General features: G+C 42.4%; 1 protein-coding gene and 2 pseudogenes across 1 annotated transcript; 2 read left to right on the top strand and 1 right to left on the bottom strand.

The window, feature by feature from the left end:
- The first annotated feature begins 1301 nt into the window (after positions 1-1301).
- Positions 1302-2277, top strand: LOC102383245 (annotated as a pseudogene).
- Positions 2278-13707: 11430 nt separating this feature from the next.
- Positions 13708-14495, top strand: LOC112548059 (annotated as a pseudogene).
- Positions 14496-18670: 4175 nt separating this feature from the next.
- Positions 18671-19614, bottom strand: LOC102383488 (olfactory receptor 10A4-like). Its single transcript, XM_014525857.1, is given in 2 exon segments — positions 18671-19344; positions 19347-19614. Coding segments are annotated over 2 exon segments (942 nt in total).
- Positions 19615-23522: the final 3908 nt, after the last annotated feature.

A 23522-nucleotide genomic window follows, 5' to 3' on the forward strand; every position in this document is an offset into this window, starting at 1 on the left:
CCGCCCCCCGCCATTACCTTTCCACCTCCCATTATATTACCCGCCTCCACTCCATTCACTCTCCACTTCCCTGTTTCAATTCCTGCCCTGATCCAAGCCACCTCTCACATGTTCCAACCAAAAGCAGGGGCAGAGGCCTGTCCTGGATCACCAGCCTTGGAGTGGTAACTCACACTTCTAGCTTCTAGTACAGCCCCTGCTCGCCAGCCTTCTAGGGGCAAGTCACAGCCGTGCAGCTGGGATCAGTCAGAGAAGGTTTTAATCTTAAATTCTGACTGCTCCAAACTGAAGCTAGTACTAACAGAGACCAACATTTGAGAAGCTCAAAGTGTAACATATAACAAGGGCTTAAATCAATCCAGGGATACACTGATATACAAGTATAATATGTATCTCTCCTGTTTCTTATTTAATCTTATGCCCTGCAAGTTATAACAAATGAACCATTACTGGAACTGCTCTGTTGATGAGTTCTTGACTCTAAGCAGATGGGAAGAGAGATCTCTGTAGCATAAGTGTAACCCTACGCAAGAAAATATTTCTTTTTTAAATCTTTATAATTTTTCTGGTGTGTATTGTGTATGTATGTGTATACATACATACATATATATGTGTATATATGTGTGTGTGTATGTGCATGTGCATGTGCGTGTGTGTGCGTGTGTGTATATAATTTTGTTTTTGTTGGGGAGGAAGTTGTTTTTGGCTTGGTGAGGGGGTTAGGGTTGGGGGCGGGGGGGTTTGGTCTCTGACTTAACTATTGGAAATTCCTATTGTCCAATAAAATATTCATTTTTTCATAATAAAATCTAAACTATTTTAATTTTTATGACTTTCTGCTCCTCTCCCCTCACCCAAAACAGAATTTGTGTTGAGATGTTTATTTTTATGTGACATTATATTTTAAATATAAGTTTACTACTTTCTGTGAAAAAAAAACCCCACAATCCTTTTGGTAGTACCTTCTCTGGAGTTTACAGGTACAGGAAAACAAAGATTCAGACATTTATGCAATGTACTAATAATGTGTCTCATGCATCATTTCCATTCAGTTTAAGCAAATAAGTTAACAGGGCCCTTTAAACCTTTCAGGCCAAGTATTTTGAATTAGCATCCAAAAATGCAGATATGGCAATCTATTCAGGAAAAAAAATAAATATAAAAATGCAGTGTCCTGGCTCCATTGCTGGTTTTGCAGATTAACATTTTGTTTCTCTGAAACCATGCCTTTAACTCCCTTTCATGCTGCTTACTGATATATTTTACTATTTATCTATTTATTCTTAGAGCAAGAAATATGGATGGGAACAGAAATGAAAAATCAGACTCTGGTGAACAGAATTCATCCTTGCAGGCCTCTCCAGTAACCCAAAGATGCAGTCCTTCTTCCTTGGTCTCTTCTCCATCATTTACATCATAACCCTGCTGGGAAACCTAATCATTTTCTCCCTTATCTGCCTGGATCCTCACGTCCATACACCCATGTACTTCTTCCTCAGTAATCTCTCTCTCTTAGACATCTGTTATTCTTCCAACACTGTCTTCCGCTTGCTGACTAACTTCCTATTTCAAAGAAGAACTATATCACTGGTTGGTTGTGCAGCCCAAAAGTACTTGTTTCTGGCCCTAGGCACCACAGAGTGCATCCTCCTTGCAGTCATGGCATACGATCGATATGTAGCTATATGTCTCCCACTGAATTACAGAGTGGTTATGAACCAGAAGACACGTGTCACACTAGTAGTGGTCTCATGGGGCAGTGGCTTAGTATTGCCCGTACCATTTATTGTCCTGACATGGAGGCTGCCATTCTGTGGCCCCATTGTGATCAACCACTTCTTCTGTGAGATGCCTGCTGTGTTCAAGCTGGCTTGTTCTGATACACAACTGATTGAACTAGCCACTCAGGTGGGGTGTTTCTTCACAGTACTGGCCCCTATCACCTTCATTTTTGTATCCTATGTGCACATCCTGGATGTCATTTTGAAGATGAACTCTTCCATGGGCAGGCAGAAAGCCTTCTCCACCTGCTTCTCCCACCTGCTCGTGGTTGCTTTGTTCTATGGTACTGCTTTCTTCAGGTACATGCAGCCCAGCTCCCTCCACACTCCTGTGCTGAACAAGGTGCTGTCCCTTTTCTACACTGTTCTCACCCCCATGTTCAACCCTGTCATCTACAGCCTGAGAAACAGAGATGTCAAGATGGCCCTGTTAAAAATGCTTAGAAATGTAGGTTTCCCCCAAGTAACTGAGTGTGGGGTTTTCAAAGGCACCTAAGAGAAATTACATAGAGTAATACGCATAAAAATTGAAACAGGTTTCAGGTAAGCATGAAAGAATAGGTCGTCATCAATAGGCTCAGGAGTGTTAAAAGGAAAGAACATTTAAAAAAACAACTATGATTTATATCTTACCTTGCATTTACATTGCACTTTGCACTATCCATATGTCTTATGTTATCTATTCACTGTTTATAGAATTGCTTCTTATGCAAAAGTAGATCAAAACACTGCATTATTATAAGGGTAAAGCTGAGAGTGAAGTATTACTCAGTCATGGCTTTGATGGCAGTTTGGATATAATGGATGAAGGCCTTGTTTTTCACATTTCAGTTCCCTCATGACTTAAAAAAGGAAGTAGTAGAATTAGAAAATGGACAGAGAATGGCAACCAAGATGGATGCTTTGGATGCTTATCTTGCTGGGATCCTATGACCCCAGCTGACTTGCTGCCCTTTGGGTGGGGGGCTGGACTCAATGATCTTCTGAGGTCCCTTCCAGCCCTGATGTCTATGAAATCTATGAAAGATGACCAGGGATATGGAGCAGCTACCATACCCAAAGTAACTGAAAAGGCTAGGACTCTTCAGTTTGGAAGGGATGAAGATTGGTGAGAGAAGTGATAGACTTCTATCATGGAGAGTGTGAACAAAGTAAACAGGGAACTTTAACTCACCAAGTCCAATAATACTAGAACTAGGGGGTCACCTACTGAAAATAGAAGGAGATAGGTATAAAGCTAGCAAAAGAAATGTATTTATTTATTTTGCACAATTTATAGTTAACTGGTAAAACTCATTACCACAGAATGCTGTAGAGATTGATAGTATAGCTAGGTTTGAAAAGGGACTAGAGTTATGGAAGATAGATCTATTAATAACTTTTAAACAGAACAATGAGGAATATATCCTCTGGCATGTCTAAACTAATGGTGGTGGATGCAAGGGTGGGCTATGAATAGGGTTGGGCTGTATGTACCTGAAGAAAGCACTTTGGATGTGCCCTGTTCAGTGCTGTTCCTCTAAAGCCTCCACAACTGACAGTGTTGGAGACAGGATACTAGGCTTGGAAGACCATTGGTCTAATCTAGTAGGACCCTTTTTATGTTCTTAGGAGAGGATAAAATCCATGCATAGTTCATTTCTGAAGTGGATAAGGTGATGTGGTATAGTTACATAGCTCTAAATTTGAGACCTCTTTTGGATTTATGGTGCAGTTTGCCCCTGTTACTCTAGCTGCAAACAGAGCCCCTTGGGCATTCAATATGGGGAGGCAAATGACAGTTACATGTGATGTGTACCAAATTACCCTATCCTGCTCTTTTGGCTACAGCAACTGGTGTGCCTTGCCTGTGTTGGGGTGCTACATTTGGGTGGCCTTATAATTAAGTCTGCGTAGCACTGAAGACAGTAACCAATTTCCTGCTCCCACATATTTCCCTCCATTATCTGCCCTGAGTCCAGCTACAGCAGAAGCCTGCCTAACCAGTGTAGCAGAAAACCCCCTATTCCTCTTGCCTGCATTTGCTTTACCCTCTTTAGATATGTTTCTCCTCTTCTACATTTTCTTCCTCTTTCTTTCACTATAAGATAAGGAATTGTGTTTTAAAGTTTGTATGTGTGCATTTTGTATCTCCCCTTGTATTTTGATATTTTATCTATTTGTGTGCCATGGCATTACTCTTGTAGCTTATATTTTATACTCCTCACCTTTCAACTAAATGTGTTTAGTTTTAGAAGTTATACACTGTAACAATGTTAACAAGGGCAGGAATCAAACCCCCCACTTCCCTGTATCAGGCGGGCCCCCAAAAGAGCAAGTGAATCAAAGATTGAATGCGTAACACAGTAGCAGGCTTCAGTAACAAGCGGCAATTAACACCTACGGAAACTGCAGATCAACCAATGGAAGAAATCAATAGGAGACAATGTAGCAACCGGGAATTCTCTAAACTTCACTGTTCAAGGGGCTAGAAGCCCCAGTCTGAGTTAATCAATACCGGGGACCAACTTTTGGGGCTGAATATCTCCAGATTGACCGCTCCCAGAGCCCTATTCAAAATTCAACAGACTCCCAAACCTGACGTACATGCAGACAACCCCTGGGGCTGACAGATGCCATCCACCAAGGGGGAAGTCCCACGAGGGTCAACGACCCCTGGATTGGGCAAACCTGAAAACTGGGGAGTCACCAAAGTCTGCCAAGGGCAGATAAAAAGCAGTGAAAAGTGACCCTCAGCAGAGTCCTCTTGATCTCCAACTTGATCAGTACCTGACCTGTCCAGCCAGAAGGAACAGCCGGCGATCCCCTTCTGAAGGATAACATCATGATGGAAGAAGTCTCAACTGGCCATCAATGGCAGACTCTAGCGCTTGTGGGATAGGTATACCCGATGCTACTGTGTGTGTGTGTGCGCATGTGTGTGTGTGTGTGAGGGGACCAGCCCCAAGGTTTATGATTTGACTTCATTAGAGTGTTTCAATCTACCTAATAAACCAGAATTTTAAGGATCCCGAGTTGGACATTTGTAGCCAACACCAGGACAACAATTCAAACCACTTCTGGGTGAGTGGGGTCTAGAACTTGGACAGGTTTTCTGTGAAGACCCTGGGCATGGACAAGATTGTCTACCTTGAAGGTGTAAGAACTAATACCCTCTCAGGGATTTGGGACTAAGGAGAACCAAACAGAGGTTTGTGGTATGAGTGTAGGAACTGAGGGAACTCTCTTTCTGGCCTGTAAGGGGGAGCCAGCCAGTCATACAGAGGGCTTCACACTCAGACCACTTGGTAGAAGGAGCCTGTTCCTGGTGGCCATCCATAGTCCTTGGCAGACAACTGTCTCTTCTTGGTTATGAAGCACATTACCTGGCAAGAAGATGGGCTGTCCATTTTCCAGGGCCTGGACATGGAATCTTTGGCTGATCAGCTCCCAAACTGGCCTGTTCTCTAGTTCATTGGACTATACAGTTATCCAATTAGGACATCCATAGTTAGCTTCCCTGGTTTTATACTCTGAAGCAAACCTGCTCTATCCCTTAAAGCTTGGCACCCTTATTCCTGTGTGTTTCCAGGTACTCTGAATCATTTGACAGGCCAGATGCTTGATCTGTCTCTTTCCTCACATAGCCAGCTCCCTGTTCATCTCACCAGTAAGCAAATTCCCTAGTTAACTGACTCCTTATCTGCCCAGGGTGCCACCTGTAGGACAAGTAGGTTTTGCCAGTTTTTTTTCTGTCTCAATATATGTCTCTGCCCAGATACTCAGCTGGTGAATGGCTGAGAGAGCTGCCCAACTGCACTGCTCTCCAAGAGCAATGAGGCATGCTGGAATGTTCTTTGAAAGTTCAAACCATTTTGATTTGCATTTTTAAAATGTTGTAATAAAAACATGTAATTTTCTGTATTCTTAAATGTATTTTCAGAGTTTTGTTTAAAAAAAAAAATCCTTATGAATGTTCTTCTTTTGTTTCAGATTAGGGTTCCAGTGCACCAAACTGGCTATTTTTGTTACACCCTAATACCAGAAGTCAATGAAGCTGAACAGGAGCAAATGTTCCTACACGTCTTGTGGAAATTTTTACTTCTGATCAAAAATCTGTAAACACATACTCTATTCTATGTTGTATAAAATGGATAAATAACTCCAAGAAGGAATGTAAAATTTGACGAGGTCTCACTTGAAGAAATATTTCCAGTTTTGTGGGTGATCCTGCAGGAAAGGCGTGGATAAATTAGAATGAGAAAGATATAAAAATCATCGGCTGTCTAGGAAACATAACTTACAAGAAAAGGTTGAGGGAATTGGGACTATTTAGCTTAGAGAAGACTCAAAGGGCATGTTCAGACAAGGGCGCACGTGACTCGTGTGATGTCTCAAACCAGTTTGAGATGCTGCAAGAGGTCTGCTGAAAACAAAACATTTTCCCCCACACTACATAGTTGCAGTGAGGGCTCTAAATTTGATACCTGGATTTCCAGGTATCAAATAAAAACACCCCCTGAAAAAAGTGGAGCAGGGTACGGTTCCCCTCCATGCCCTAAAGCAAGCCGGGGGAACCTCCAGAGATGCTCTGGCATCTGGCTGTGTTTCTGTGAGGGGCAAACAGGAACAGCACAAGCCTGTGACCTGAGCACTGTTCCCAGTAAGTAGGGACTGGAAATGTGGGGGATGGCAGAGGGGTTGTAGATGTGTAGGATTGTGTAGGTGTGGGAGGGCTGATCAGGGGGCATGGCCCCACAGCCCCCCTCGCCCACAACAGCAGTGGCCATGGGATGCTCAGGGCCCACTGCAGCCAAAGCCCCACTGCAGTGCAGCATGATCCGGATCACCTCAGAGCTGTCACCGCCTATACCACCTGTTGCAGGTCCAGGCTGGCTCAGCATGGCATGGGACGGCAAGGGGCCATGTGGCTTCAGGCAGCAGCAGGACTGCTCAGGCTGTCACCTGGGGTCTGGCCTTGCTCACAGGGACCATGTGCCATGCCAGATTGGGTCCTGTCTCCATGGGCCCCATGTGCCATCAGCCTGGGCCAGTTCCATTGAGGCAAGACCTGGCCCAGTGTGACACAGTTCCTGAGAGTGGGACCAGGTCCTGGGTGACAGTCCAAATAGCCTCAGTGTTGCCTGAAGATGCATGGCCCTGCATCATGCCTAGCTGAGCTGGGCCGTTACCACAACAGGTAGCACCAGTGGCACCAGGTCTGAGGCAATCGTGGCCATGCTACACTGTGGGGAGGCTCTGGCCACAGTGGACCCTGAGCATCCCACAGCCAGTGCTGCTGCAGGGGTGAGCCATGGGCCCCGCGGAACGGGGTGGGGGGGGCATGAGGGCCCTGCAGGAGGCACATGAGGGCCTTATGGGGGCATCTGGGCCCTGGGGGGGGGATGCATGAGGGCCCTGCAAGGTACATATGAAGATCCTGTGGGGGAGCACATGGGCCCCATGGGGGTGCATGAAGGCCCAGCTGAGGGGCATGTGGCCCTCTGGGAAGTAAATGAGGGCCCTGTTGGGGGCATGTGGGCCCTGTGGGGGGAAGCTGTAGGCCCTATGGGAGGGAGGTCCATGTACTGTGGGGGGGCTGCACCCTGTGGGGGTCAGGGGACCCACTCCCCCAAGCAGCCCTCACCAGGGCAGGTTTTTATATTGCTGGAACCAGTACAGGTGCTGGCCCCAGGCTCTAGCTCCCCCTGGCTTCAGATACGAGAGGAGCTGGGCAGGGTTATTTTGCCCCAAGTTGCACAACTTGCCCCACACCAAAGTGCATGTCCGGGCATGTGCACTGAGGCAAAAATCCCCAGTTTAAATTTATGCCATTCCTATTTGAGCTGCTGAAAGAGCACATGCCTGCACATGTGGATGTGTGCAAAGAGGGATTTGGTTATGATTTTCAGTTATTTGAAGGGTAGTTATGAAGTGATGGTGATAAATGTTTCTCTATTGCTTCAGGCGAGAGGGCAAGGCCTTAAATTGCAACCCAGGAAATTTAGACTGGCTTTTGAGGAAATCATTCAAGCTATGAGGGTGGTTAAGCACTGTACCATTAACAGGTTGTAGAATTTGCATCCTTTGAAGTTTTTAAGAGAAAGTTAAATAGTCATAGGTCTGGAGATTTTAGACAAGGTTGATCATGAGCAGGAGGCTGCACTATGAAATGCTGACTTAACTATTTTCCTGTTTGAAAAGTTTTAAGAAGTGTTATCTTTTCTCTGTTTTTAAACTTTCTAAAATTTTCTCACCACTTTTCTAATAAAAAAAAAGAGATGAAAGGAAAAGTGGAAATAAAAGAAAAAAATGAGAGGAACCCCCACGTTTTTATTTTTAAATGAAATAAAGTTGTTAGTTTAATTTTGAGGGGGTGGGAAATCATACTGGAATTTACTTTAAATATGGAAATCAAAAAGGGGCTTTCTAAATAAGAAAAAGTCCTGCTTTTTCTTTCTTTTTCTTGAAAACATTTGGAGAAACAATTGAAACTTTCTTTATTAACCTCTATCATATGAAAGGCAGTATGGTGAGGAATTTGCCCAACAAGGAAACCAGAAGATTAGCTAGTAAAAAATAAAAGTATGTACATCTGCTATTTTGGAGAGTGGATGCAATATGGAAACTGAGTCACAAACACTATAACAATGTACATTTTTTTTAATCCTCCAGGAGTCCATTGTTTTAAATAATTTTTCTTTGATAATAGGTGCATCTATACATGCCATTAAGGTGATATAATGAGCTCCGGCACAGTTTGTGCCATTGTCAGCTGCTCCTGAGCACAGCATCTGCACATCCAGGACCACAGCAGGTTAAGCCAGGGCTGAGCAACCCCAGGCTGGCAGCAGGCTCAGAGAGAGGGGGCCGGGGAGGAGGGTCTGACCTGGGCTCTGAGTGGTGGCATCTGGCAATAGTGGGGCTGACCAAAAGTGTGGAGCTATGGGACTGCCCCCCCAGCCTGATGCCAGAGGCTGCTCTGCTGTGGCTCATACTGCTGCATCCACACATGCGTTTCTGCACAGTAAATGGCTACGCCATGACAGGACTATCTTACAGCGGAGTTAATTCATTTACTGCGCCTAATACTAGTGCATGTGTAGATAGTGATGCTTTACTGCATAGCTAAATAGTCAATACCACAGTAACGTGCATGTGTAGATGCCCCCATTGAGTACCAGATCATCCAGTCATTGAATATTAACATATCTATACTGATCCTAGCTTTTATCACTTGTGGATCTGATCATTTGCTACTTCATTTCTAAATTTACTTTAAGGATATAGAGTGTATTTTTCCTCTCAACTTTGTTACAAAAGGTGTTTATATTCTAGTTTCTAATGCATTTAGTGTTTCATCAGTTCTGCATCCTAACGCTCAGCAACTGAAATCTCTAAGGAAAATTGGTTAAATACTCTTGCCTAATTCATGATGTTGTCATTCAGAGGCGGAAAAGGAAAAAAATCCTTATATGGGAGGTTTGTAAAGTCTTATGTGTGGATGCTTTAGTGGTTTAGGATGTTATGAACAGGAAGAAAGTAGACAGTGAATAGGTAGGAGCAGGTCAGCTACTCTGGGTCATCTAATTCCATTGTGAAATGCAGAAAGAAAAGCAGCAGAACTCATGGTTTAACCTGGAATAGCAACACTAATGAAGGATGGCCTGGGTACAGGCACTGGGCAGTAGTAATTTGAAGGAATTAATGTTCTGTTTATTTTGTGGGGATTTTCACCACACTGAACCTTTCTGTATACTATTAGAACAAATGAGCCAAAAAATATTGAATCAGTCAACATGGTGTTTTTCAGTCTTTTCAAACCATCCACTTATAATTTGACAATTTTAAAATTTGTTCTACTAGATGTGCTAAAATTGGGAAAAAGTCATATTGAATCAGAACATTACACTTTTTACCTTTTAATATTTTATCTTTTCAGTAAATCTTAAAATTTTCATTATTCAAAAATAACACTTTTCAGCACATGGCTTGCATGTTGGCAAATCATCATTTTCTAAAAAAGGCAATTTATTGTAATTAGTTTTACGGGAAAAATTTTAAAAAGTGTATCTCTGCTTGCCCTTTCTCCCTCTATGCTCTCCTCTTTGTCTTCTCTTTCTGTGGTCCAAACTTGATGCTACTCCTCCCTTTTCATGTGGCCCTAACGTAAACATTTCAGGCCAATCACTTGTGATTCCATCGCATAATACATAATATAATGGGGATAGTGTCTACCTACTTCAGTAAAGTGGTCTTTGAAAAAAGGACATACCAACATACCAACTTGTGATGGATAGAAGCATCAACTAGTTATACTAAACCTTTGGAAAAGCACTAATGATTCCATCATTTTGCTAGAAATGATTTTAAATCAAATTAAAAGAAAATGCCTGGACAAAAAACAAACAAACAAGCAAACAAAAAACCCAGGATGCCAACAGTTAGGGAGGGACTTTTCTCCAGGTTAGGTTGGCAAGGATATTCTATTCTCCCTTTAAAACCCCTTTTAGTAGCGTTACAGAATATTTTACACAACATATTGTATTTTCCTCTGACATTGAAAAGACTCTTGGTCTTGGTGGCATCCTGCTCTTTTCCTGTGGTATACTGACTCGAATCTTCTTTCTTATTTCACCTCTAAGCTGCTTTACAGAGCATGGAATGGATACTCTTGCAGACTTTCAGCTTTGGATATTTCTCTAGAGAGAGTGGGAGAGTGTAGTTCAGGTTAACACCTTAGAAACTAACTGGCTCAGAAAGGCTGAGTTTTTGTTCGCAGCAGCCTATTTTGTCTGATGCCAGGAGCAGATTTTGCAGAAAGAACGGGTTTAACATAGATCTGAATTTAAATACAAAAGAAAGGAAAAGGCAGAGGGGGCACTGCTGAAGAGGCAAAGGTGGGTTGTAAAAGTCAGTAGGGGATGGGAAAATACAGTTGGAGTTAAAAGATAGTACGGGTAATAAGATAAAAATCCATAGTCTCCAATGAGACCATGTTAGACTAAATCCAGTCCTTGATTTCTTGTTTTGCAATGTTATGTTCAGGTTAACTTTTGAAGGCAGCTACTTTAAAGTCATTGAGAGTTCAGAGAGGTGAACAGGTTCTGCCACAGGCTTTTTGCAGTTCTGGAACTGATGTCAAATCAGTGTCCATTCATTTCTTTACACAGGAATTGCCCCATCTGGTGCATGTAGAGAGCAGAGGGGCACTTTAAGCAGGTGCTGGTGTATGTGATGCTGGTATAGGGGTAGGTGAATGAATCCCAGGTGTTATATTCTATGTGGCATGGTCAACTGAAGATGTGGTCTGTATTCATGAGAGGGCACAGCTGAGATCTTGGTCTATATAAAGCCCTGATGACTTTGACTTGATGTGAATTGGATTTAAATAGTATGTTGCTACAACATTGCAAAACAAGAAATCATACACAGACTGGATTGTGTTAAATGTGGTCAGAGGAGAGACTATGGATCTTATCCAGTTACTTGGAGTAGCATTTTACTTTTGGCTCCCTCAAGGTGTTTATTTGCTTTTGACGTTCTCAACCCACCTTTTGCCTGTCACAGCACTGTCCCCTCTTCTGTCCATTTCCTTTTGACTTAAATTTGTCTCTATCTAAAGCCTTTCTATGTACAACCCGATTCCTAACATTTGACAAAGCTAGCTGTGGCCTACAAAAGCTCATTCCTTTCTTAACTAATTTGTTTTTAAAGTGTTACCCTTCTATACCATCTGCCTGACTTCAAATTAACATTGTTACCACTTCTCTATAGAGACTGTTTGTTTAGGTGGCTTTAGGTGGAGCTCTTGTTCCATTAATATCTGGCCTTTCACTGCAAATGAACTACCCAAGATCTAATCCTCCAGCGTGCCAGGATACAAGTGTTTCCTTCCACCTGTTTCTTTTCAGTGTGGAAAAACATTCCACACTCCAAATACTACTGCCCATGAGGGTCCTGGCACCAAATCAACTCATCCTCTGCCCCCAGGGGTCTGACCTCTCCCTCCCCACCACAAGTGGTGCAACCCCATACAAACAGTCTGCATAGAACATGACATCTAGCCAGATTGCAGGGAATGGGTGGATTCAGAAGTGGAGTCCAGATAGGCTGGGGGCAGCAACAAGGTTGGGAGCCACATTGGTCCCCATGACCTGGGACTTTTTTCTTGGTGCAGGGGCAGTAGCTCCCCAAAAGCACCTTCCTTCACTACTGCCACCTCCCAGTCACTCCAGGAAGCCCAACCCTGCACAGCCCAATTCCAAACCCCTTTATTTCTTTTTATTATTTTTACTTATTTTTATTTTATCATTCAGTGGCTGGCTGACTTCATTTCACCCCATTACCTTTCCACCTCCCATTTCATTAACCACCTCCATTCCATTCACTCTCTGCCACCCTGCTTCATGTTCCTGCCCCACTCCACGCCACCTCTCACATGTTCCCACCTAGAGCAGGGGTAGAGGCCTGTCCTGGGTCACCAGCTTTGGAGTGGCAACTCATACCTCTAGCTCCTTGTCCAGACCCTGCTCGCCAGCCTTCTTGGGGCAAGTCACAGCTGGGCAGGTCAGATCAGCCAGAGAAGGTTTTAATCTTAAATTTTTTACTGCTCCAAACTCAAGCTAGTACTAACAGAGACCAACATTTGAGAAGCTCAAAGTGGAACATGTAACAAGTGCTTAAATCTATCCATGGATACAGTAATATACAAGTACAATATGTATCTCTCCTGTTTCTTATTTAATCTTATGCCTTGCAAGTTGCAGTAAATTAACCATAACTGGAACTGCTCTATTGATGAGTTTTCGACTCTAAGCAGATGGGAAGAGAGATCTCTGTAGCATAAGTGGAACCCTCCTGAAGAAAATCTTTTTTTTTTTTTTATCTTTTTATTTTTCCTGGTTGTTGTTGTTTTGTTTTGTTTTTGTTTGCAGGGGAGGAGATTGTTTTTTACTTGGTGAGGTGGGTAGGGTTTGGGGATTTTGATTTTTTTGGTCTCTGACTTAACTTTATTGGAAATTCCTGTTGTCCAATAAAATATTCATTTTTATATAATAAAATATAAACTAATATTTTAATATTTATGAGTTTCTGCCCCTCTCCCCTCACCCAAAAGCAGAATATGTGTTGATTTTTATTTTTATGTGACATTGTATTTTAACTATTAGATTACTAGTTTCTGTGAAAAAAACCAAAAACATTCTTTTTGGTAGTACCTTCTCTGGAGTTTACAGGTACAGGAAAACAAAGATTAAGACATTTATGAAATATACCAATAATGTGCTCAGCACATCATTTCCATTCAATTTAAATGCATAAACTAACAGGGCCCTTTAAAACATTCAGGGTAAGTAAAAGCTTACAATACAGTAAAAGCTCTGTTATCCAGCATCCCCCAGGAATGGGGGGTGCTAGCTAACAAAATATTCTGGTTAATTGATCGGCCCGAACAGGCGTCCTTGCCTGTTCGAGCTGCTGCTTCTCCTACTGCATCTGGGGCATTGCCACGCCTCCCACAGCATCACCTCCATTCCTGCAGCCTCACTGGTCCACGGGGAGGTGGGCCCCGTGAAGCCTGTTATGCCCCCAGGCTATGGGGGCTCGGCAGTGCAGGCTGCGTGGGCCCGGGCCATGGGGGCTCAGAGAAACTGGAAGTGTCCACCGTAGGCACTTCCAGTTTCACTTTACCTTACAAGCTGGCATGCTAGTTAATAGAAAGTGCCAGCTTGTAAGGTGGTGGGTAGTATAGCATTAGCATCCCAAAATGCAGATATGGCAGTCTGTGCAAGAAAAGAATAAATATGAAAATGGGGTGTCCTGGCTGCTATTATTGGTTTTCAGGTTAACGTATTGTATCTCTAAAACCATGCCTTTAACTCCCTTCCATGCTGCTTTCTGATATATTGAATCATTTATCTATTTATTCTTAGAGCAAGAAATATGGATGGGAACAGAAATGAAAAATCAGACTCTAGTGACAGAAATTATCCTTGCAGGCCTCTCCAGTAACCCAAAGATGCAGTCTTTCCTCCTTGGTCTCTTCTCTATCATTTACATCATAACCCTGCTGGGAAACTTGATCATTTTCTCCCATATCTGCCCGGAATCTTACCTCCATACACCCATGTACTTCTTCCTCAGTAATCTCTCTCTCTTAGACATCTGTTATTCTTCCAACACTATCTTCCACCTGTTGTTGAACTTCCTATTTCAGATAAAAACTATATCACTGGTTGGCTGTGCAGCCCAAATGTACTTGTTTCTGGCCCTAGCCACCACAGAGTACATCCTCCTTGCAGTCATGGTATACGATCAATATGTAGCTATCTGTCTCCCACTGAATTACAGAGTGGTTATGAACTAGAAGACACGTGTCACACTAGCAGTGATCTCATGGGGCACTGGCTTAGTAGTGCCCATAACATTTACTATCCTGACATGGAGGCTGCCATTCTGTGGCCCCAATGTGATCAACCACTTCTTCTGTGAGATGCCTGCCATGTTGAAGGTGGTTTGCTCTGATACACAATTGATTGAACCGGAGTCCCAGGTGGGGCGTTTCTTCACTGTACTGGCCCCTATCACATTCATTTTTGTTCCTATGTGCACATCCTGGCTGTCTTTTGGAAGATGAATTCTTCCATGGGCAGGCAGAAAGCCTTCTCCACCTGCTTCTCCCACCTGCTCGTGGTCTCTTTGTTCTATGGTTCTGCTTTCTTCAGGTACATATAGCCCAGCTCCCTCCACACTCCTGTGCTGAACTCCCTTTTCTGCACTGTTCTCACCCCCATGTTCAACCCTGTCATCTACAGCCTGAGAAACAGAGAGGTCAAGACAGCCCTGGTTAAAATGCTTAGAAATGTCTATTTCCTGCAGATAACTGTGTGTGGGGTTTTCAAAGGCACCTAAGAGACATTACATAGAGTAATATGCACAGAAATGGAAAGAGTTGTCAGGTACGCATGAAAGAATAGGTGGTCATCAATAGGCTCAGGAGTGTTAAAAGGAGAGAGCATTAAAAAACAACAACTATGATTTGTATCTTACATTGTATTTACATTGCACCTTACACTATCCATGTGTCTTACGCTACCTAGTCACTGTTTATAGAATTGCTTCTTATGCAAAAAATAGATGTGCAGAACTGAAGTCAGAAACTATCTCTTCCTCCTGGCCCCACTTATTTCTCTCCCTTATCTGCCTTGAGGTCCAGCTTCAGCTGAAGGCTGCCTAACCTGTTTATTGTTAGCTAGAACACTGTACTAAGACATACAGGTTCAAACCCTTTTTGGGTGAGTGGGGTCCAGATCCTGGGCAGGTTCTCTCTCATTATTTTGAGTATAGTTTAATAACCTACATTCATGCAGTACACAGAGTAATGCAACTCAAAACTACCCATCTAGATCACTCCTGAGTGTGCGTGCTCAATAGTCATATGGATGCTTGCACATTTCCATTGCACATGGAGAAAAAACACAAATTATTCAAAGGCAGCAGAAATGGCTGAAAAACTGCCTTTTGGATTCTGGATTACTTCAGTTACATTTGGATACTGAATTCCTGTATGCTTCTTAATACAAATTATTGTTTGATCGCTTAATCTTACATTAAAATTTATAAATGCATACATTACTTACGGTTTATTTTAATTTAAGGCATCTATTGATTTTTTTAATTGTTCAGGGTGGGAGGGGGAGGTTGTGTGCATTTCCAGAGAAAAATGGCCATGATTTAATCATTATCTTTTTTTTTTCATTCTCATCTTTTTTCAGAATAGTTTCTGTTCAGTTGTAAGGATGTGACTCATGCTCATCTACATTTTGAAACTCAAATGCAGCATTCTGTCACAAAACCAGTGCATATATTAACTAAAGAATGGGTCCCAGATAAGTAGTGGGGGCACATGCACTTCTTCCACCTCAGTGTCAGGGACCCTAGATGTAAAGTTTCTCTGATCCATAAGTTCAGGAAGAAGTGAGGTCCTAAATATCCTGTCATTGTGCACTCTGTCTAATCAGCTGATATGTATGGGCACCTATACATATGTAGTAAGCCTGCTCCAACATGCTGTAATTACAATGCATCAGAGCAGACTCAATTAACCAACACAATATGTTGATTAATCGAGTTTCCCATAGACTCCAGTGCCCTGTATCAGTGTCTCCAAGCTGAAAAATGGTGGTAGAGCTGCTTTACCTAAATCTTGTTCAAAGAGCTTTAGTTAAAGCACCTCTGTCGCTATTTTTCAGTGCAGGGATACTGGTACAGCCTGCTGGTGGGACTTTTTCTGTGCAATCTTGAGTGCAAACTCACAACAATGGTTCAGTATTGTCTGCAGGACAAGGGCTACATATGGATCCATTCTGCAGACTAGCTGATAGTGGTGGGTGGCAGTGGTAGCTGCAGGTCACAGTGGGCAGAGTATCTTGGGTATGAGATGGATGGTGAATCCCACGAAAGTCCCTTCCACAACAATTTCACCTCTCTGTTCAGCAACATTCTGTTCCTATCCTACTATCTATTTCAGTTCATGCTAGTTGGGGTCCTGGACCATGACACTGAAGCTTTTCTGGTGAATATCACTGGATGCTTCTACACATTCACTAATGTGCCTTAGATACTGCAGATTTACTTTAGTACTTCATTAATAAAGTACTAACTAAATGCACAGTAACTAGAGTTACTGCACAGTAGCACCAGCACATGGACATTTGGTGACGCTTACCGCGCATTAGCCTAATAGCACTGTTCAGTAGGGCTGTGCGAAACAGCACCGTTCCATTTTGACTTGTGTTTCAATGATTCAATGGAACAGAGTTTCATTTTGAATTTTGTTTTGATTCAAAACTGCTGTTCTGTTTCGTTTCGTTGAAACAGTTTTGCTGTTTCAACGCTGTTTCGATGTTTCACCCATAGGCTATAATGGGGAAACATAAAACAGCCTATAACTTTGTCATTTCCAGCCTGATTTGGATGAACCTTGCAGAAATGGTATCCCCCTTCTGAGGGCATGAAGTGTGCCAAGTTTTAAAGAGATAGGAACAGGGGTTTGGGAGAAACTGCACCTCAAGCTGTGGACAAGCAAAACTCATGATATGAGTGACACTGTGTTTGTTAAGGCACAGCAGGGTGAAAGCTGCAGGTCTGCTAGCCCCTGTTGTGGCCATGAAGCCCACCAGCTGTCAAGGAGTTCAGTGCAGGGGTTTCAAGGAAACTGCACCTCAAGCTGCTGACAAGCAAAACTCGTGATATATGTGACTGTGTGTGTGTTAAAGCACAGCAGGGTGAAAACTGCAGGCATGCTAGTCCCTGCTGAGACCACAACACCTGCCAGCTTTCAAGGAGATAGGTGCAAGAGCTTCTGGGTTCTGGGGCCCTGCACCTCTGACTGCTGACAGGTAAAACTCGTGACATGGGTGCTTGTGGAACTGTGTCTGTCTTGGTGGGGGTGAAAACTCAGGCCTGGTAGGCCCTGCTGTGGCCATGAAGCCTGCCAGCTGTCAAGGAGATCGTTGCAGGGGGAGGCTGGGTTCTGGGGGCCTGACCTCTGGCTGCTGACAGGCAACACTTGTGACATGGGTGGGTGACACTGTGTGTGTGTGTTGATGTGCGCCCTCACTCAGCTGACACCAAGGCAGAAAGTAGGGCAGTTTAAACAATGCTGCCTTTGATGCAGTTTTTCCATCCCTCCCCCAGAGCAATGGGATTGGAAGGGACCTCAGGGAAGGATGATACTCACTGGCCAGCTACACGGTCAATAATGAGAGCAGTCCTTACTCCCCTTTCCCCCTTCTTCCCCCTTCCTCTCCTTACTTTATTTTCTGTTTCCCTGCAGGCAAGACCAGCTTGAGCTTTAAAACACGAAACATTTTGACAATTTTGAAATATTTTGACTTGCCTCATTTCATTTCGAGGCTGTTTTGAAGCTATCTGTTTCATTTTGATTTTGCTGTTTTGAGCTTGAAATGAGTTGAAACAGCTTTGAAACGAAACTGCTGGCAGAATTTCACACAGCCCTACTGCTCAGTAGGCTATTAGCACAGTTTTTGCTGTGACATGCTACTGCGTAATGTTATTAGGCTAATTCTCAGTAAGTGTCTTGTGTAGATGTGCCCAGAGAGAGGTATTTAGCTGTATTAGTCTGCAATGAGGCAGAAGCAGTCATGGTGGAACACTAGACTGGTTCAGAGAGGCTTTTACAAGTGGCAGCGTACTTTGTCAGATGCAGTCTCTAAGGTGCCACCCTGCCCTGCCTTCTGCTGGATGAATATCAGTTGGGGATGAGCCCTATGACTGAAGTTGAATTATGGACATTTTATACTTTCAATAAAGCTATAGTACTTTGATCTAGTTTAGGAAGTGGATCATTCCTTTCTATGGAGGTATGTTAGTGCTCAGTAAGCAAGTATCCCATACCCTCTTACTTGTCAATTCTTGTAACTATTCCTGTTACAAATAAACGGATTGGCAAAAACCTCATTTGAATTATGCCAAATAAAGATCTTGTCCAATGAGTCCTCAAGTTCTTGTTCTATCAGGATTACATTTTCTCTTAAAGAAATTCTTATAAAGAAATAAACAGAGTCCAAAGAAACTAAATGTATACCAAACAAATAAAATAACATTATGTATTCAGTATTTTGCTGAATAAAAGCCAGGCACACTTTTTAGGATTCATTATCAAACTTTATACCTCTGTTACAATTGTTCCTTCCTCAGCCATAGGCCTGATTCTACTGTGTGGGAAGCAAGTTTTAAATGTGGTATAATTACACTTATATCAAAATGAAACACTCCATTTTCTCTGGGTTTAATGGAAGGAAAGTGAATCCCATTGAATCCAGACTGTTATTTTCATTCTACCTTAAATGAAAAGGAAGATTACTATAATTAGTGGCCTGAAGAAATTAAGATGTGTGTGAAAACATTTTTCTTTCTAAGGTTCTTCTCAGTGCTCCTTTTACCTCATTGTTCCTGAGGCTGTAAATAATGGGATTTAACATGGGAGTGATGACTGTATAGGACAGAGACAAGAGTTTCTTGGTGTCAGGTGAGTAGCTGGATTTGGGTCGAAAGTAGGTTGAACTGGCTGTGCCATAGAAAAGCGTCACCACTACAAGGTGTGAGGAACAGGTAGAGAAGGCTTTGTGTCTGCCCTCTTTTGAGGGCATCCTCAGGATGGTGGTGATGATCCGAACATAGGAAACCAGAATCAGTAGGAATGGAAACATGATGAACAGCACGGTTGCTGTGAGGGCCTCTATTTCAAAAAGGTAGGTGTCAGCACAAGCTAAATCTAATACTGGGGGGCTGTCGCAGAAAAAATGGTTGATTCTATTAGGTCCACAGAACGGCAAACTGAATATCCATGTTGTCTGCACAGTGGATACTGGAAAACCTGAAAACCATGAGGCACCAACCAGCTGGAAACAAGCCCTTCTGTTCATAATTTCTGGATAACGCAATGGGTTGCATATAGCCACAAAGCGGTCATATGCCATTGCTGCTAACAGGCAGCACTCAGCAGCTCCAAAGAAAAAGAAAAAATACATTTGAGATGCACAGCCACTATAGGAAATAGTTTATTCTCTACCAAGAGATTGACCAACATTTTTGGAACGATGACCAAACTGAAGCAGATTTCTAAGGAGGACAAGTTCCGGAGGAAGAAATACATGGGGCTTTGAAGAGCAGAGTCCATGGTTGTGACAAAGATAATGAGGATATTTCCCATTAGGGTTATGGTATAAATAACTAGGAAGATCAAGAACAATGGACCTTGCAGATTGGGATGATTGCAAAATCCGATGATAATGAATTCTGTGACCGAGCTATGGTTCTGCCTGCTCATTATTTTTCTTCAGTGAGTTTCATCTGGAAAAAAAATATGCAGACAATATTGATAAAAGGCTTCATGTAATCATTTCTTTATATAGTAATTTGGAAAAATACATACCTAATTCACCATCTTGGTCCTTCGTGATACAGTAATAAGAATTATGGTTCTACAATTGATTGATGAAGTGACTATAATCCAAAACCACAGTGGCTCTCCAGCTTACCAGCTATGGAGCTTTCCAGAAAAGTATATATATATATATTTTTGGTTTGTTTTGTTCTGTTTTGTGCTGCATACTTTGACTATATATTTTCTGCCACCATGACTAATGCAGCACATGTGCTATGTACCCATATCATGATGGTACAAGTTTGCCACAGTTCACTTAAGGGTGACTATGCTTTTGTGGCATTTTGGTTAACATTGATTGTTCGCATGCTCCTGAGCCAGTCACATTTCAAGTAGCACTTCTAATTAGACCTAAGCAAAGAGCATAAAAATATAATACATAAATAAAATTTTAACTGATGTAGGAAAAAAGTGCATAATTCTGAATGGCCATTTGGCCACTCTTCATTAATACATGAATCCAGGGGCATAACTGCTGTATTAATGAAGAAAATCTCTTGAAGAAGAGGGTTTAAATGAACTAGGCAGAGACCAAAATAAATAAAACAAAATTATATTCTCTGTATATTACTGGGTGTAGCCAAGTGCATTTTTGGAGGATTTATTAGCACACTGACAACTTCCTGGAAACAATTGCTCCTCCTATCTCAAAAGACCTGATTCTTCCATGCAACACACATTTCAATATGGTACAGTTCCACTGGTATTAAGGAGTCATTTTTTACTTACACAGCAGTGAATGAAAAGGGAGCTAGCTCCATTGATCTGGAGGAGTTATTCATTTTTTACTTCAGGGCTTAGATTATCTGCTTACCTATCTTACTATTTATCACCAGCAGTAACTCTAAACCATTATGGTTAGTCACTAAGGGTAGTTCACTTTCCCTCCCTCTTTATTAAATAAAGTTTTATACATTTTGGAATGGTGTTTTAAAGCTATTTTTTCAGTTCTAAACTGAAGTGGTGCCTGCAACAAGTGGGCTGTTGTTATCATCATCTGAGGACCTAGGACATGTAAGAAAGCAGGAGTGCCAACTGTTCATAAATTTGAGGATGACCCATAAAAATGCAGCCTAAAAGCACCTGCCCATTAAGACCATAAGAAAAATGAAGATTCTGTAAAAAGCAGAAACTCTGAGCTCACTTCAAGATCTTTGTCAGAATGAAGTTAAATTCAAACCTCAGAGGTAGACACAGAGAACAGAGCAGTGCTACCTGGTGTCTAAGTGGGAGCACAGCTTAGAGCCCTGCAGTGAATTGTCTGTCAGGACTTTCTAGCCTACTGGAGTGTTTGCAGCTCCTTCTGCTCTCCTGCCCTAGCAAATGCTGCTACTGAGTGTACCAGCTGTCACTGAGTCAGGCAGGAAAGGAATGGATCTGTGGGTCTGGGAGGTTGAGGAGAGGTGGCAGGTAGGTGTCTGTGCTGGGATGAGGGGGTAGGACTGAAAGGGTCAGGCTGGAACATGGGCTGGGACAGCAGCATGGTGCAGTCAGGGGCATCAGGGTGTGGGGTGAGTAGGGGAGCCCTGTGGTGGAGGCACTAGGGTATAAAAAGATTGCTACAGCACAGAGTTTCCACACAGGGGTGACAGCCAAGGTTTTCCTCTTTTTTTCCCCCTTTTTACTAACAGTAAAAATACATGTCTGTAAATGTTTTGTTGTCAAGGAAAAGGTCTGTAGATTGTCAGTAAAAAAAATTTATTGAGTTCATAACCCTGGAATAGAGTTTAAGGAGGATACAATTCTCATGACATTTAAATCAATGATAGAGCTCCCATCAGATTCAGAAGGAACAGGGTGGAACTTAGCTATATGCTGTTCATACGTATTCAATAAGAATAGAAAATTTAAAGGTAATCAGCATCACTGGGCATGTCTACATGAGCTACCCACTGTGCAATTGTTACTGCGCAGTCATTTAGTACTTGCATAAATACTAAATGACAGCACAATAACTGGTGTTATTTTGCAATATTGTTGCCGCATAGGTTTTGCCCAACACTGCTGTGCAGTAGCAATGAGCTACTGTTCCGTAGCTCATTATTACTGCGCTGTATTGTCACCCATTTTAGACCTAGCAGCGCTACTGCATGGTAGCAATGAGCTATGGCTCAGTAGTTCATTGCTGCTGTGCCATAGCATCCTGTGTAGATGGGATGGAAGTAGCAATTGGTAGAGGGATGTAAACTCTGGTAATATAGTTTCAATAGTCTAGTAGGGAAATGGGGAGAAAAGAAAGTGAAAACTTACAATTCTCTCAATTAGAGATGACCAATCAAAAATGAGGAAAAGAAGGATTTTTTTAGAGATCCTGAAGAAATACAATTTAAAGTTAAGATACTGGAGGTTTGGAAAATATACTAGAGGTTTGGAAAATAAAAGGAAAAATATGGGAGGGATGATTCTTCAGTTTAAACAAAGTGAGGTATAGGCAAAGGGATGATAATGAGATGCTATTTAAGTATAGATACAGGGAGATATTGTGGATACTTTATGCTGAAAGACAGAACAACCAATACATTAATAAGTAAATGGATCCACAGATCAATAAAAGAATAATGTTCTACATAAAAAGACTGGCTTCTTATGAGACATATATGCCCCTGTTCAACTAGACAAAGCTAATGGAGTTCCTAGCCTAATTGAGAAAAGGATAAAGATAAAGAGATAGGAAGTATTAAAGAAATATTAATTTTCCCTTTCTCTCCTTTGAGTTCAAGCAGAACATCACCTACCTGTAAGAGGAGCTGATTTCAAAAGACTTGTGATTTGGTTTAATCTGATTATATGAATAACCTTTAGTGACCAATGGGACCTGATCATTTAGATATCTCCCAGGAATAATTAGTGGAAACAATTCAATGACTCATTAAATTTTGTTTATTCTTCCATGCATTGGCCTACATGAGATGTTGATGAGATGCTGACTGTGCAGTCATTACTATGCAGTCATTTAGTAATTGTATAAATGAGTACTACATGATTGTGCAGTAACTCCTGTTACTGCACAGTTGTGCTGAGGAACGGCTTTTTTGTGACACTGACTGCATAGTAGCTTGTGACTACTGTATGTGAATAGACTGTTTGTGACTACTGCTTCCTGCCACACAGTGCTGTAGCAAGGTGTGGGGGGTGGGGGTGAGTGGGGTGACTGCCCCAGGTGCCGAAGCAAAGGGGGCACTGAAAGGTGCTGCCCAGCCAGGTCAGGATGCGGGAAAGCCCTGAGCGGCTCATTTGGGGAGCGTGGGGATGAGGGGAGGGCAGCTCCTGCCGCTGCATGCATTCCTGACAAGCATGACGGGGGGCGGGGAGGCATGTGCCCCCCAGATCTGTGCATGGAGTGAAGGTGGGCTGCCACTTTGGGCTTTACCCCGGGTGCAAAACTTTGGCGCTTCAGTACTGCTGCCATGTGATGCTATTATGCAATAGTCACGGGCTACTGCACAGTCAGCATCTCATGTACACATGACCATTGAGACTGCATGCAGTAAATCTTGTGGATAAGTAATCTGTCAAAAAAGTAAAGTTGGGGGAAGGTTTTGGATGGGAAATTGCACAAGTTAAGTTCTTTGAACTTTACCAGTGTTATTAAGGTATTTTTCCCTATATAAATTTGCACTTTTCTTCCTTTGAGGTAGGCTAGAACTGGAAGGTGTTTCCTTCCCATGTTAAGAAAGATGCCTAAATCCTTGGGAAACATAAGATTTAAGGTATGTGGACATCCTTTGTGTTTCTTTATATGGGGAACACTGTCTCTACTTCTGCACTGTATTTAGAATCTTAACACCTAA

The sequence above is a fragment of the Alligator sinensis genome, unplaced genomic scaffold, assembly GCF_000455745.1.
Source record: "Alligator sinensis unplaced genomic scaffold, ASM45574v1 scaffold186_1, whole genome shotgun sequence".
NCBI lineage: Eukaryota > Metazoa > Chordata > Crocodylia > Alligatoridae > Alligator > Alligator sinensis.